Below are 17,434 nucleotides of genomic sequence, written 5' to 3' on the forward strand. Positions count from 1 at the left end.
TCACCAATATCTGTGGGGGCGGAAGTTCAACCTGACTACGGATCACAAGCCTTTGCTTACATTGTTTGGGGAGCATAAAGGACTTCCAATAATGGCTGCAGCGCTGATACAAAGGTGGGCTATCATATTGTCTGCTTATGACTATCACATAATCTACCGCCGATCTGAAGAACAAGGTAATGCTGATGGATTGTCTCGTGTTCCACTACCAGAAACTACTGATGCAGGAACAGAAACAATGACAGCATATCTACATGCATTGATTTGTGAGCATCTGGAGGATGTACCACTGAGTGCAAAACAGATTTCCAAGATGACACGTAAAGATACAGAACTATCAAAGTTTCACAGATACATCATGGAAGGATGGCCAAAAGAAGTATCAGAAGGAATGAAAGTATACTTCAAGAAAAAAGAAGAACTATCTGTTGAGCAAGGTTGTGTTCTTTGTGGTACAAGAGTGGTGGTGCCTACAAAATTGAGAACAGCAGTGCTTAAAGAGATCCATGATGGACATCCTGGCATTGTGAAAATGAAAACCATTGCTAGAAAGTATGTGTGGTGGCCAAATGTGGACGTGGATGTTGAAAGGACTTGTAAGCATTGTGACAAGTGCCAGTTGGAACAGCGTATGCCAAGACTGGTTCCTTTACACCCATGGGAATTTCCAGGAGAGGTTTGGAAAAGGATTCACATTGACTTTGCTGGTCCGTTCATGGGTCACATGTTCATGATTGTTGTAGATGCGTTCTCTAAATGGTTAGAGGTTTTCAAGATGGGAAAAATAACATCCTCAGAAGCCATCTCAAGGCTTAAGAGACTTTTTGCAACATACGGATTACCAGAACAGATTGTTACAGACAACCCAATGACCTTCATGTCAGACGAGTTTCAACTGTTCATGAAAAGAAATGGTATTCTTCATACTACAGGTGCACCCAGGCATCCAGCTACCAATGGCCTCGCTGAGAGGTATGTTGCTACGTTCAAAGCAGGAATAAAAAAATTGGAGGGGGAAGAACTGAGTGTGGAAGATAAGATCTCACATTTATTAATGAGATATCATATAACTCCCAATAGTGTGACTGGAGAGTCACCTGCGTACTTGCATTTGAAGAGACATGTACGTTCGAGATTGGATTTCCTAAAGCCAAACATCGCTATGAGAGTGAGAAGGAGACAGTACAAACAGAAAGAAGAGCATGACAGTCGCGCTGCTGAGAGACACTTTGATGTGGATGATCGTGTGTATCTACGTAATACTACGGGAGATAAACCAAAATGGATTCCAGGATTAGTGACACAATTGACAGGTCCGGTGTCATACCGAGTGCAAGGAGAGTTGACTGATCAAGTGTACAGACGTCATGGAGACCAGTTACGACCTAGATATCCTAAGGTTGAAGGAAGGAGTAACTTCGTTAACTGAGCAAGAGAGTGACGTTGCTGAGCAAGTTACTGAGACGCCTGTATCACTACCTTTAGTGAGGAATGAACCAGAGTTACCTGACCTAGAGACAGTGACTTTGAGACGCTCAGAGCGCATGATTAAGAAACCATTACGTTACAGAGACTAAGTATAAATTGATACTGTAATTTGTTGGGGTTAAAAGAGGGTTAAAGCAATTGTAAGAGTTGACATGTTATTAGTTAACTAAAGTGAAATCACTATTCTGTGTAAGACTAATGGCATTTCCGCACTCTCCGCATGGCATTTTTCATATCATAAAATGTTTTATAAAAAATGTATAGCTGTTGAAATTAACACATTTACGTGTGCAATTAATGTGAAATGTTTAACACGATACTTTCTTTTATGGGATTAACGCATTTACCAATTTGACATTAGATTCAGACCTATTATTGAACTTTGTGTGATTTCTAAACACATGTTGGAATAAAGCTGAACTTTTGCGACATGTCCGGAGTCAGTTACCTTTGCTGCTGACCTTTCGAGGTGTCAACCAATAATTACAAGACAATCTAGATGAAGAATGATAACGTGGGCAGTGCCAACGCTAAAAGCAGGACAAGATGTTGGCTGTGTTCGGACTGGCGTATTTTCATACTGCTCCTGACATACAGTACATAAATATGACAGAAGCAGTAAGAGTAGTATCAGTAGTGTGCCATTCTGAACTAAGCCATTCTCCACAGTGCTTTCATAAGGAGTTTATACTTGAATTGGTGCTATTTTAGTGCATTTCTATCTGCCTACTGTGGAGGGCTTTGTTCAGAAAATGGTAATAAAACATTATAGTTACATGTTGTTTTGTTTTCTTTCCTGAGAAGAAATGAAATGCATTTTGACAGGAAAATAAGTATATATATTGAGTCAAATTTCAGCACTTCCAAAATCTGTGATTAATCGCGATTAACTTAAAAATCATGCAATTAAATATTTGAATCGACTGACAGCACTAAACATTTTTTACATATAGGTAAATATTGCTGTTTTATTACTTTGTATTGTTATTTTGTTGCATAAAATGAAAATGATTAAATAGCATTCTTGTGTTTGCATTTTAAGTGAAAAGCAGTGTGGGAAAGATGCCTTGATTATAACGTTAATTAGTGGCGAGTTAATGGCAGTTAGCAGGAAAGACAGCAAAAATTAAGCAAATGAGGCTTTGGGGATTTTTCCGAAAGAAGTCAGTGGGTAAGAATTCACATTTGTTTTTGTCCTTAAACAAGAAGATCATCATCTAGCTGGAGATCATCATCTAGCTGGCTTTCACCCACAGTAGGCTAAACCTCAAGAGTTGTAGCCTCTAACCTCCTTGTGTAGATTGACACGACTTGGTAGCTCTGTGTTAACGCATTTGCCTCTCATGCCGGAGACCGTGGTTCAAGTCCTATTCGGAGTGTACTTTTCTTGTTTATCAGGTGTTGTTTTCGCTAAGGATAAGCATTAACATAAAATGTATGTGTGACTTGTTTCGTGATATTAGTTTGTAGGAAATATACACCTTGATTTGATTAAATGGTTTTGTAGAATGTAGCAAAGATGAGCAACAGACTGAGGAGCAACAGCAGCAGCTGTTCCAGAATCAGGCATGGAAACTGGTAACAATTAATAAGTCACTTTACTTTAGAGAAAGTTAAAAGTGAAACATTGTTTATCTCAATGATCCTAATGAAAGGATTTTGACAGATGAATTATTCTCATAGAGATGATGAGAATTATATACAGTTCGATGCCATGGTGTGTCAATGAACTTAGAATAAAGTTATCCATGTATTGCTTTAACTTAGGATCTTATACATCATTTTGACTATTTATGTCAAAAAATATAAATTATTTATATTCAATATTTTTTTACCTCACTTTACTCACTATAATATAACTCTTTTGTGATGACTTTATGTTAATGTACATGAAAATTCAAGAATCATGATAGATCTTAGGGCAATCCCACTGATCTGCTCTTCCCAATACATTTTCTTCAATGGTATTGGTCTACAATTTGACATATGTAGCACTTGATGAATTAGTTGTTTGAAGCTGATTTGCAATAAGTTATGTGCTGTATCTGTTCTTTTGCATCACAGATGATTCAGGGAGGAGAGAGGATGAGTTAGTCGAGGATAGTACTTGAGTGGAAGATTTAGGAACTGTAGAAACAGGCCCAGCCAGAGCAAAACTCAAAGAATACCCTCTCACCAGCTTTGGACTACAGGGAAGTGGTTGCTAGTGTGAAAATAAAATTGTCTGGGCTAAGCCCCGGATGTCCTTCAATGCTAGAAATGCCTCTGGATGAAATGTTTCCTCAGACTGAAAAAAATTCTACAACCTATGAACCCAATTCAGAGCAAATTGCGGTGAAAATTAGCTTATTTTGTCATTAAATCAATATCAGAAGGCAAAAAGTCCAACAAACAACTTTCATATTCATTCTTTTGATTTTAGAAATGTGACCTGGACATGTTTTTGTGAGATTCACATGGTTACTACTGAATGCAGTGCTCACCATTGGTTCACCAGTGACTGACATGTTTCTTGAGATTGACTCAGGCACTAGACAGCATGGTGGATGTGAAAATCAGCTGAAGGATTTGAGGGATCTGCATGGTGTCCATGGCGACAAAAGAACGTCCAGCCGGCAAAGTTTTCTGGAGCCTGTATGTCAGAGATAGAGAAAGAGAAGGGGGGACACTAGCTGTGGTGGGGTTCTAATAAGTTATGGGGTCTTGGGAAAAGCCTGTTGATTAAGAGGAGCTGAAAGCAAAGTGCCGCCCATCTTCTTTCACTAATCATTCATTACTGTCATTTTGTTCCCTTTAAAGAAGGCACATGTTCAGAGTAGATCGCTCCTTAAACCACGGTGGCCATGAAAAGACTACATGGGGTGTATTCGACAACCACATGGTGCCTTCAAGTTCCTTCAAGAGTCGAGACCCACAAAATCCTGCAAATAATGCAAACAATACACCAAAGAGAGTTGCATATAGACTCTTCTCTTTTACATGAACCACAGATCCAAAGGGGCATGCTAATTACATATGCCACAGCAAATGGTTGATATGGTTGCAGAAAGGGAATGCTAATTATATTTCAAAGTCATTATGCTTTATTGTGGTCTCCTAAACATCTTAAAATTTGGAATGCAATTAGCAATAAAATGGGCTTTGATTTGGTTTTAGAGGGACCTTTTGGCTTTGTTCACACTGCAAGCAAATCCAGTTTGGTTTCCAAACCGATCTTTTGGACTGACTTTTAGAGATAATCGGTTTGACCGATATTTTGAACCGATATTTACACCTTTCCACTTAATAGGTTATCTGTATCATCTTTAACATCGGGTTTACCAATAAAGTTAAACACAAAAGATCTTCCATTTTAACCTTGTGAGTCCACATGCATGGACATTACATTTTGGCTTCGCTATAGGCTAAGGATTTATTTTTTAAAACCAACTGATCTCAGTTCAGGAGCCTCTAGGCAGTCATTAAAGGGTTAAAGTTTCAGAGCACGAGTCATGTGACAAAACAACATGGTGCCAATCTCAGCAGAGTTTGTCTTTGGGAGAAACAGCAACAAAACTACATCTGGTAAGAAACCAGCTTAAGTTTTCACATTTAAACCTGTTTTAGTCAAAAGTTATAGTCTCTAGTTTCATCTCATATGCTATTTGAAAAATTGCACCGATTTATCACAAAATGGCATGCTGTTAAACACATTGTCCATGTACGTGGACAATAGGACTAACTTTCTGTAAAAATCTTATATTCACTGTGCATTATCACATTGAGAATCAATGGGCATATCCAAAAGATGGAAAATGTTGCTTTCAGAGGCTGTATATGGAGCGAGTTGTCGCTCCACTCAAATATTCGCTCATGTGCGATCACTCAATTCCAACGCTCAAGTTCAAATGTCATCGGTCTGCTGGAGCTGCGCTGACACATGCCTCATTAAACAGAATGCAATCGACCGCCGTTGAATATGTTGTTTATCCTTTGAATCCCTCAGTGATAATAAATAGCCTGTTTTATATGAGGTTTGTTGTGTTTGTTCTGTAGCATGTGTGTAGCCTCCGACAGAAGTTCAGCTTGCGCAATATAGTGCCAGCCGTCTTTAACAAAGTACGATGACACAAATAAAAAACAACAAGCGAGACAAATTTCTTTATCAACACCCAACATGTCTTTGATTCTCATACTAAAAACCTAGTCAGTGACCTAATAGAAGCAAATAACAAAATAGCATAAACAACGGCTTGTTTTACTTTTTAAAAACTAGGAAAAAAACGGGATTCCTTTTAAATGAGGACGTGGGGTAATGTAATAATTGCCAGCCCAGCTTCTCTGTGATTTTAATTGTCTTGTGCGCCATTGAAGATTGCAGCGTCTTTTAACTACTATCGCTCGGTAAAAATAACCCCATGGTTATATTTATCCTTTCCAGCCTTTGAGCCCTTTACTATTGTTGTTTCTCAAGTTCTCCCAGTTGAAAGGATTCTGGTGAATGAGAAGACGCCGGAAAATGTACAACGCATTTCAACTTCAGATGTTGCTGTTTTTCTCAAGCATTTAATGCTGGGGAGTTTTTATTTACCCATGCAAAAGAGACAGAAACCAGCAGGGGTTCTTTCTTTCTCTCTTTATAAACAAACACATAATTGTGTCATTTGAGCAGAGTGAATGGGGGAAATTATATGGCTTTTTGTTTGTTGTTCGGACACTGCATCACCGTGTTTCACAAGATATTTTCTGGAGGGCTAAATAAAATTATACAGAAGCCTATAATGTGAACAGACTGTCCGTATTGTTAATTCCAGAGTGTAATGCATAATTACATGGAAGTGCATGCCACCAGTTCTGTTGCGTTTTGTCAGCTATTCCAATAAATCTTTTTCGGATAATCAGATACATTAAACAATATATGTTTAATATTCCCTGTATAATTAAACAGCAGAGCAGAATATATTTCTGATGGTCAGTGTGAGTGGTGGCAGTGCATTAATGCTGTAGACTACACTCCCATCTGTAATTAATACAAACACATTACAGTACAGACGTACCCACTAGTAATTACTTTACAGACATATGGGAAGCAAATCTGTGTTTTGAACTGCCTCTGTGCATTCACCTCATATTGGTCTGTTGTTGGATTCACCCATAACAGCATGAATATCTATCTCAGAGTTTATTACTCTCTGCCTCATCTCTGACACTGTTTCAAATCTTTCCATTAGAAGTGTGCTTTCCTATGCAGCCTAGAGCATTCACTTCTAACATCTGGCCAAAAGTTCAGTTTCAGGTTGCAGACGATGTTTGGATCACTCAGCATGTTTGGCAGACATGGGACAATGATAGTCAGTACATACATTCAGAATTTTCTAATGTAAAATTTAATTTTAACATGATTGGCAGTGATGATACTGGCTGTTACTTTTAATCAGAATTATTTGTTCAGCTTTACAGAAAATCAAAAGTAATGTGTATAACGTCTCAAAAAGATGAATAACCAAAACTCTTGGACACAATATAAATTATCAAAGACTTTCTATAGCTTGAAATCATTTCAAATTTCACAACTTAGTCCTGATGTCCACATATGCGGACATCGATTTTTAGGAAAACGATTTGCTAAAGGGGCTTTGATCAAGTGTTTATTGCAACTAAAATTAGTCAAATAAAATATTTGTAGACTGTGCGCAATTTTAGTTTGTTAAAGTAGTTCACCAGATGTTAGAGATAAATTATTATTAATTCGTTAATGTGCCTAAAAGTATAAATAAAACAAGACTTAAAAATTGGCTATGCATATGATTATTGGACAATTAAACACAAAAAATAACCAGTATCAGACAAACTCTTATTCACTACATAGTGACTATCTGACATGCATATTCAGACACCGCTCTAGACACCATTGTGCATTTTGTATGACGTTACAAACACGCTGCATCACAAATGACACAAAAATGACTTGAAATCCGATCTGAGCGTTCAAACTGAGTGGCATTCATTCGCATTTTAAGCAACAAACAATTTGACTTTATATCGGTTTTGTAAAGATTGTGAAGATTGTGTGGTTTTTGGCATTTCAGATTACACAAAATGTAGCAGGTTTGAGTCAGATATGTAAGAAATTCAGATTATTAAAGCCATTTCACCAAAAAGCATTTTTCCTGAACTGACACTGGTGGCACAACCCGCTGACTCTCATCCAGGCTTAACATTTAACCTAGCATGCTAACGTTTAATACATGACTGAAAGAGTTAGTGGCAGACCGAGTCTGCTGTGGGATATTAAACTCACCTGTCCGCTTGGTCTCCTAGTGAACCAATAAAGATGGCGAAGCCATTAACTTGCGGGTTACTGGTGAGGGCACTTGCAAATTGATCAGGACAAATCCTGTATCGCTCCAGGTTGGCATTGCTCAACACAATGACAAAATGCTCATCGGCTTCTTCGCGTGCCAGTTCCTTTATGGCGTGTTTGGTAACCTCCAGCGTGTAGTCTCCGCTCATGCAGAACTGAGAGTGGGCATGCATGGTCTGGGGAAATGGCCTACACATAAAGAAGAGGTTATAATGCACATTCAGCTGCCAGAGAGAACTTACAGTCTCACCTGTGGGGTACTACAGTACACACACACACACACACACACACACACACACACAAAAACACATATCCAGCAAATGCACTTATGTGTTCTAGAGCAATCCTCGAGGTATTAAGTGGTCTGTCTCGTCCTCCATACACTATCTCTGGGATTCCTCAAACTTCTTAATCAGAACCAACAGTATGGCTACGATCAGACAACCCACAAAAAAAAAAAAAAAAAAAAAAAGGCTGAAATGCAACTAGTAGCATCTTGCTTTGAAAATAAAGGAGATTGTTTATTTTCAAGGCCCCAATCAGGCTGCAATTGTTGCGTCAGTTCATCTCAGTCACCCATCCCTTGAGTCATTTGTCTGAGAATTTATGCTTGGCTTTTTCCCTGACGTGGTCACATAAGACAATAGGAGGAATGCTAGGAGAAATACAATTATGTCAGCAGAAGTGAATTCATAAGAGCATAAGTTCACAAACAAAAAGGGGAAATGAGGTCACACCTGAGGCAGAGGCACACGCACAGTACTGTACCTTCAAAACCTTCAGCCTCTCCTTGTTGTTCTTGGGTACTTTGTCACATCTGACCAGTTCTATGTCAAAACCATCTCCTGAGTGTCCCATAATGTCATACTACAGAGGAAAAATAACAGGAAAGAGGAGAGGGGTTAGCCTGCGCTACCAGGAAATAACAAGCAGACAAACAATGATATGCTTAATGCTGAAATAAACACACTTGAAGGAAAGATTGTTAGTAGTCTTTTCATAATACAGTCAAAATTCAGCAGTTACAGAAACACTCAACAAGCCCATCTGGCATCAAAAATCATGCCATGGTTGAAATCACTAAGATAATTTTCTTTCCCTATTATGATGGTTGATGTGAACATTAACTGCAGCTTCTAACCCATATCTGCATGATTTTATATATATTGCACTGCTGCCACATGATTGGCTGATTAGATAAACACATGAAGAAGTAGGTGTACAGGTCTTCCTAATAAAGTGTGCAGTGAGTGTAGATTTTAGATTATTCATAGAAGTCTAGATTGCAGCTCTGCACACTTTGAACATTCTCTCAAGCAACTTCATGAGGTGATTCCTGAGATGCTTTTTAAACAGCGTTTATGTTACCATCCATTCCAACTCATTCATTAAAAAAAATAAAAAATTAGGAACAGTTCAAGTTTCACAAAATTCATATGCAGGCACAATTTATTTTTGTCTGCAAAACTAATTTAAAATGTTAAAGCATTTAAAGCAAGTCTTTAGATCAATGGTTTTTTACGTTAACGAGAAACACATTCAGTCAAGTGTTCAAACTTTTGACTAGTCTGAGATATCCTGATAATGTAGAACAAGGAAAAACATAAAAGAAATAAAGGATGAGATAAAACAGTTTAAATAACTTAATAAAAGCTGCACGGCACACACAGACGGTTGATGTTAGTTTGAGTTACATGCAAGTAAACCAAAGAAAGTTTCATGATAGAACCTTGCAGCAGACAACGGTAAGCAAGTGTCTTTGCAAACATTGAAATGAATCATTTTGCAGGAATGCATCATTTACCATTAAAGAAAACAACATTAACATGCCTTTGGCTGGTCACAGCAGTACTATAGGGGGTCAGGGGACACTAGTCTAGTTTAGGACTGGCATGTCCAGAGCTGTTCACAGACTGTCTGATGCATATTGCACACAAAAATGTCAAGAGCTGGCTGAAATGACCAATTCTGATCAGATTGGCTGGCTATTAGGTCATTTCGAAATACGTAGTAAATGAAATATGCTTTATAAAGTAATATGTACAGCTGTATAAATATAAATATTGCAAACAAAAACAATTCCAAAATATCTATTTACTAAAACATTTTAAAGCGATTAAAACTCAATGTAAAGTGTCATCACACTTTTGAGTGATGTCGCAGAAAAATGATGGTCATATGATCATTTACAATAAGGTTCTGTTTGTTAACATGAATAACAATGAACAACAATTATTAACAGCATTTATTAACCTTGACTAATGTTAATTTATAAAATTTGAATTTTTCATTGTTAGTTCAAGCTAATTCATACAGCATTAACTAATGTTAACATATACAACTTTTAATAAAAATAATGCATTAGTACATGTTGAAATTAACATTAAAATAGATTAAATAAATTCTGTAAACACACTGCTCATTGTTAGTTCAAGGAATATTTTGGGTTCATTACAAGTTAAGCTCAATCGACATCATTTGTGGCATAATACTATTCCCACAAAAATGTATTTCAACTCGTCCCTCCTTTTGTTTAAAAAATATTGAGGTTACAGAGGCACTTACAATGGAAGTGAATGCAATATTTGGAGGGTTAAAAGTTAGAAATGTGAAATTTATAATTATATAAATGCACTTACATTGATTCTTCTGTTAAAACTCATGTATATATATATATATATATATATATATATATATATATATATATATATATTTTAATGACAGAGTTAGTGGAGAGGAGACAGGAAATGATGGGAGAAGAGTGGGAATGGGCTTGTGAAAGGACCTCACAAGCCAGGACTCGAACTCGGATCACCCGTGATGCATCAGCACCACATCATGGGCGCAGCCCACTAGGCTACAGCTCTGACTGAGATGTCATTTTAGGATTTAGGATTTTAGGCTTTGATGACATTGCATGCTCAAAATTGACTGTAACTTTACACAGAAAAGGTTAGAAAGTGATTTTATCACACTAAAATCATGTTAACACGCTGTTATGAAGAGGAGGGCTTGGCCGGGCCATGAGGGTGCACAAGCGGTGCTGAATCAGATGATCAGTGGGAAAGCGAGATAAAGGGGGGCCAGAGACACCAGTTCGAGAGAGAGAGACGCATGTGGTGTGTGTGTGTGTGTTTTATGTTGTTTTAAGTTTAGTTTTACCATTAAAAATTTTACGTTGACTGTTCATCTAGTTCCCGCCTCCTCCTTGGAGGAGTGTTACACACGTATATTGTTTATGTCTTGTGGCTATACTTTTGAAATAGTAAAGAATGGCCCCCATTTACTTCCATTGTAACCCAGAATTTTGCTTTTTTAAAAGAAAAGGAGGGACGAGTCGAAATTATTTATATTGTAATCAATATTATGCCACAAATGCTGTCAATTGAGCTTAACTTGTACTGAAGCCGGAACATTCCTTTAATGGAAACTAATGTAGGTAACTAATATTAATATATACTTCTTTATTGTAAATTGTTACCCAAATTATTAAATCAGAGTTATGACCCAATTAATTGAAATGGGCAATTCTAAAGAACTGATTCAATGAAAATAAATTGAACTTCCCAACTCTATTTGCATTTGTACTAGACAGAGTAGAAGGTTGTGACACAAGGAGCATGCACAAAACTGTTCTACTTGTTTTTTTAGGAAACGTGGTTGAATAAACAAAAGTATGAACCCAACCTCACGCCATTGGCTGAGCAAATGTTACTGTGTCTGGCTTGTCAGGATGCTCAAACAAACAGATAAATATAATTGAATGTCACAGAGCCACAGTGTTTACACTTTTCAGGGCAATCAGCCTATGAATGGCTTACTTATAGTTTTTAACATAAAAAAAAAAAAAAAAATTACACACTTCAACTTCAGTGGCCAAATAAAAAAACATCACAACATATAAAATACTAATATTGTCAATAAAATAAGTTTGAATATTTAAATATTCAATATAACACCCATCCCTATAGATCTGACCCCACACATTGAAAGTGTTGATGCACTTCAGAGGAGAGTATTATAATGTCAGCCATTGATTCTTGTGCCTGCATAACTTCTGCTGCTCTCCTCCCACAGATACCCAAGATTGGAGATAACAGATACTCTTTTGTGTGACTGCTACAAATCTGCAAGTAGTTCCCAACAAGAGCCGTGATTCACAGCTGCCAGAACATCTGCCAACAGCTCAGCCAAGCAGGACAGAGAAAGAGGCCTCCTCGAGAGCTGCTACCCACTAATCAACCAAAACCAGCATGACCATCCCTATGGCAACTGCTCTGTACTGACTATGTGGCAGCTTTCGGGCATATTTAACACTGACCTATCCCATCATTCCTATTTCCATGGCAACCTTCATTACAGTGTGTCAGCATGGGGATACCCCCATTACTCATCAGAACACTTTTACCCTTTGAGGAAGTAAACAGAATGCCTGTTTCACTATTGTGTTGCCTGGGAGATGGTTTATTGTAAACAGATTGCTGGATTTAGTAAGTTATGAAAGTATTTGTGGCGAAAAGATTGTGCAAGATGTTTTCGCACCAATGTTAATAACTCTGTGTTCTACTGGAGAAAAGGGATGACCATCAAAATTAGATTCATAGATGTGTGAATTTGGAAACAAAGTAAATGTTTTATTTGATTGAACTATTTTTTATCAATACTTTTTGGTGTGTAATTAATCATACATTTATTTATAATCACAATTCACTCATTTTGTCCACCATCTTGTATGAATTGTTTTTCACTTGTCATAATTCATTCTGGATGGCCAAAGGATTCATGCAATGCTGCTTAAAAATGAGGAAAAGAAAGATATCTTAGCCGGTAGCATAATTATTTTGCCTACTTTTTGGAAAAGCATTTGTGTTGGGAGCAAGTGTTAAATTGGGGCGGAACAGTGAAGAAACAAAATTAGTCCAGTCAGCATCGCATCGAAATCTATTCTGCTACATTTGCCTAGAGCATCACTGTTCAACCAATGGGAAGAAATGTGTAGCAAGACAACCCCCCCATCTCTTGGGGTTCTGCCACCTTGCAAACCCCTATTTAACCACTGGACGGGAGCACACATATGATGCCTAAAACTGCTGCTTACATTGGCAGCTCATTAAGTTTAGAAACAAAGTCAATGACGAACTGCCAACATCTCACTTTACACTTGTGCTCATAGCTTTCACGCGCCTCCATCACTATACACACAGCCTCCATGGAGCGCTCCAGACACCCGTCCACACTGTTAAAATGATACATGCTGCCAGAGACATCTGCAAGTAGACGTAAATGCTTCAGCTTCTGCTGAGGAGAGCCAAGCTGATGGAGAATGACATAAAAATAGTGCACCTGACATTATGTGCACTATTTTCCTATATATTAAGGCTAGTGAAGCCATATTTATAGCTTTGTGAGAAAAACAGACCAAAATGTTATCGTTATTCACTCTCATATGATTTATAAATAACTGAAATCAAATATGGCAGCAACGTCAATAACATCCAACATCACTGGTTTTCATCGCATCTTGTGACCAAACTTCATGTCGCAATAACCAATAAGATTAGAGGCTAGCTGCCATATTTAATTTTGGTGGTTGTGGCATGGGGGGTGTGGTCATGTGTCGGTCTGCAGGAGAGGGAGAGCAGTAAGGATCGTCACCTGGGTTATGATTACTCTAACACCCGTCTCTGATTATAGTGATGGCGGAGGGAGACATGAAAAGGCACACCAGGGCGTCAGAGCGGGGAGAGAGAGCACCAGGGATGAGCACAATGCAGAGCTACACAATTCTCCCTTTTTGGAGTTGGCTATAAGCTGTGAAAATAAAAAACTGAAAAATACTAAATAAAAACATAAAGATCAACTTTACAGCCAACAACAACCCAGCAAAACTAATCTTTTTAGTTTGCAGTTCGTGGCTATCTAGAAACATTAACATTCAGCAATATCATTCTGAGCTATATCGTGTATATCACAGTTGCAATCAAGACCCCCAGAGGGTCCTTGACCGCCTCTTATGCAGACATGGATCCAAATATCAACAAACACCAATGGAGGAACTTCCACATGTGGCTCTGATGATGAGTGAATTTGTTAGGTCTCTGTGAAGAACAATGAACTAAAAGGTTCACTCTCTCTCTCTCTCTCTCTCTCTCTCTCACACACACACACACACACACAAATGTGAACCCAAGCACGTACAGGCATGCAAGCACACTCAAATACACATGGATTTGAAGATACTGACAGACACAAACGTCATCCTGGAAGTAAGGAAAGGTTTGCATACACTCTTGCAAATGTCTCAGAGTGACTGAGACAGACAAAAGTGTCAAAATGACAAAATGAGTCATCAGCATGCTTTGGAAATCACTGCACTCCAGGCATTTACTGAATGAATAAGATCATCATGTATATTCTGTGTTATATCTCAAGGCTATTTGAAAATGATCTTAAATCCTGCTTGGCCAGGGGATCTGTGAATCTCTCTCAGAACCAGCCCACCAGCTCTCTTCCACTGACTTGCGAGCTAAATAATATCATATCTGACAATATTACCACCAGGGGCGCATTAATGCACAGGCTTACATGGGTTGAAGCTAAGGGGCCCACAACTTCAATGGGGGCCCCTCTCTCGGCATCCACCACCCCATTCTCCCCCATTGACATTCGCGGGAGTACCGCATCTAACCGCTTGCAGCAAAAGATGCAGTTGTAAACAGGGAGATTGTGCGCAAACGTGAAAGTCTTCCGTGTAGCGCATGTTCATTGAATCACAGTTCCCCTGACCCACCTCCACCGCTCAACGAATGGCAGGGGGGCCTTGCGGAATGGTGAGCTCATGGGCCCTGCGGTTGCACACTTTTTTAACCTTAAATACTGAACTGGGACAATAATTATCTGAATTATTGAGAGCTTACATGCAATTTGATCAACATGCCATTGTGCAATTTTAATGAAATTTTATGGGAAGCCGTGCTTCCTGTGTAGTCTTAAAGCAATCGCCACTTGTGTGCTGATGAAGTATTTTAAAATGTAATTTAATCTAATTACAAGTACTTGATTTTTGTAATCCAATTACATTATACAGACTACATGTAATCTCTTACTACACAGCACTGATTATCGCATACTTTGGAAAAACATTTTCAACTGAAAATGTATTTGACCAAAAACTTATTAGTTTGGCCATAGCTAATGTTTTGACAACTCATTTTAACACCCAAATTAATATTTACAGCTTGTTTCTTTATGCTGCCCAAAGAATGTTTATTTTCAAATGTCGGTTTTCTTATTTAGGTCAACTACTGTCATGGCAGAACAACAGTTTTTAAGAACCTTGTTCAGCAAATCTTATGATTATAGGTGGTTTAACACATCTGGTTTAATAGCATAGACTTGAGAAAGTAACTCTGTCGCCTGATGTTTGTTACCTCCACAGTAATGCAAGAGCACAATTTACGTATGTACAAGAGACACATGCTTGCAATGCACTGGCCAAGCATTTAAGTCTGCATTTGCGTACTTGCGTATTTTCTGGCCCAAGGATTATTAAACCCAAAAACGCTAAGTTTGAACATTATTAATAGTGATGCACCACTCATACATGTCTTGAGCTATCATAATCCCAAACAGCATGTGGTCTCACAGTCTTTATTTCACTGGGTATAAATAAGTGTAGACATCGCAAACTCCAGGAAGTTGAACTGCTGCAAACACTTATCTTTAAGTGTGTGAATCTGAATGTGTACAACATTTTTGTAGAAAACCATATGCCATCATGGCAGTGATTACAGAGCGAAGGCATTGTCCAAATTTGCTGTTTTGCTCTCTTCTTTACAGCTCTCATATACATTCCTTTGAAGACTGAGGAGCTGTTGTTGTTTGTGTTTTTCCGCACATCTTAAAACACATTTTGGAAGGAGGGGGAATGGATAGAGTGTTTGTAATGTGTTGGAGTCAGGCACCACGCTGAAAATCTGTGAAGATTTAAATTTACACCTGGAAATAAAGAGAAGAAGAAGATACTTCAAGACTAATTTTTGGGTCACTAATCAAATGTAGGCAAAATTGTGACTGTAGCTGGGTTTCCATCCAAGTTACGAAGTAAATTTACAAGAAAAATCATAATATTGCCAAAACAATTTGCTAATAAAGTGTTTTATCTCACGTGTTCAAGAAAAAAATATTGTTACTTTGGCACAAAATGGAAGTTGTAGCCACGGGGGAAGCCACTGTGGCTCTTTTGTTCATTGTTAATAATTACTTTCAGTTTACAGCGCACAGACAAAACGCTCTAACAAACCTCATGTTTGCTTGCGATTGGCAGCAGATGCCTTATATCTAGGAATGAAAGCTTGCCAGTTCTGGTAGTTAATCATTTTGGCTCCATCATTTCTGAATGACCACAGCAACATCTGAGATGTTATGTAAAGAATAATTGACTATGGCCTTTTGAATTATTGAAAAATAATGCACACCCCGAGATGGTAATGCGATCACGATGCACAGCAGATAATTACGTTGCATATATTTTAACAATTCAATGTGTTGGAGTCAATTATTAAGCTTATACCATGGTTGCTACACCTCACTACATTGTTCAGGGATTGATACATCTCAAGCCTTCTTTGATAGTTTGAAAACATCACTTAAATTGTCGCAGGGGTGCGTTGACATGAAGGATTATGTGTGTGTACGTGTGTCCGTGTGAGAGTGTGTGTGAGAGTGCAAGAGAGGGAGAGAGTGAGCGTGAGGGTGACTCCACAGATATTAAAAGTTATTTTAGTTGTATTGATCCAGGTGTGGGGGGTGCGTTTACATCAAGGCTCTGTGTGTGGGTGGCGACTCATGTCTATATAAGTGCGTATGTACTGTGTGTGTCAGTGTGTGTGGAAGCGAAAGAGAGAAAGGGAGCGCAAGGGCAATTTTCAACAGAAATTTAAATACATTTGGGATATTATAGGCATTGTTAATCATTCTTATCCGATTTACTTAACCAGTGTCTTTGTTTTATATGTGTGGTGGAACGACCCACCCCCTCCCTCTCGTCAACAAGGTCGTCACCGCCCCATACGCCACAAACCCAGGAGGGGAGCATGTGCGGCCGTTTCACTCCATTCACACCCGAGCCATTCCTTGGACACTCCCCCAACCTTCACTTAGCCCTGTTTTACCATTAAGATGCCAGATTCCCCTTTATTTTGATCACCGTTCCCCCTGGACACTATTTTACCCATTATTTTGTTTATTATTATTTTCGATAAATCCCTCTCCGAGGCTTGACACCACACCCACAGTGTCTGTCTCTTGCTCATCCCGTCACATATGATAATGGAAAGTGATATGGAACCATTATGCGTTCAAGACCTGGAACTACTTCATAGCCGTGCATTTACTGAAAAATAACTGCACACCTCAGAACATCCGTCAACCAATCAGAATCAAGCATTCAACAGCCCCGTGGTATAAGCGATGATGTTAGTCCAGTTATGAGTGAAATTTTGTGACTTTTTTAATGCACATCTTGGAATTAATTTGGTAAATTTATGTCATAGTTTCTGCGTGTTTTATTATCAAACAAAACATTTATCCACCTCAAGCGAG

General features: G+C 38.4%; 2 protein-coding genes across 2 annotated transcripts in view; one reads left to right on the forward strand and one right to left on the reverse strand.

Moving 5' to 3' along the window:
- Window positions 1-17,434, reverse strand: part of LOC127658617 (von Willebrand factor A domain-containing protein 8-like) — a 121,109-nt gene that overhangs the window by 2,788 nt on the left and 100,887 nt on the right. The window contains 4 exon segments of the mRNA XM_052147990.1: window positions 3,972-4,120; window positions 7,769-8,007; window positions 8,600-8,698; window positions 12,986-13,144. Of these exon segments, the coding sequence (XP_052003950.1) occupies window positions 4,012-4,120; window positions 7,769-8,007; window positions 8,600-8,698; window positions 12,986-13,144 (606 nt within the window). The 3' untranslated portion in view covers window positions 3,972-4,011.
- LOC127658616 (uncharacterized protein K02A2.6-like) lies at window positions 92-1,429 on the forward strand. The gene has a single exon (XM_052147989.1). It carries the CDS (start codon window positions 92-94, stop codon window positions 1,427-1,429), a length of 1,338 nt encoding a protein of 445 aa, XP_052003949.1.

This window comes from Xyrauchen texanus, chromosome 18 (genome assembly GCF_025860055.1).
Source record: "Xyrauchen texanus isolate HMW12.3.18 chromosome 18, RBS_HiC_50CHRs, whole genome shotgun sequence".
Lineage (NCBI taxonomy): Eukaryota > Metazoa > Chordata > Actinopteri > Cypriniformes > Catostomidae > Xyrauchen > Xyrauchen texanus.

Excerpts from the sequence above, each read along its gene's own strand:
- LOC127658616 (XM_052147989.1), top strand. The coding sequence starts at position 92 with ATGGCTGCAGCGCTGATACAAAGGTGGGCTATCATATTGTCTGCTTAT.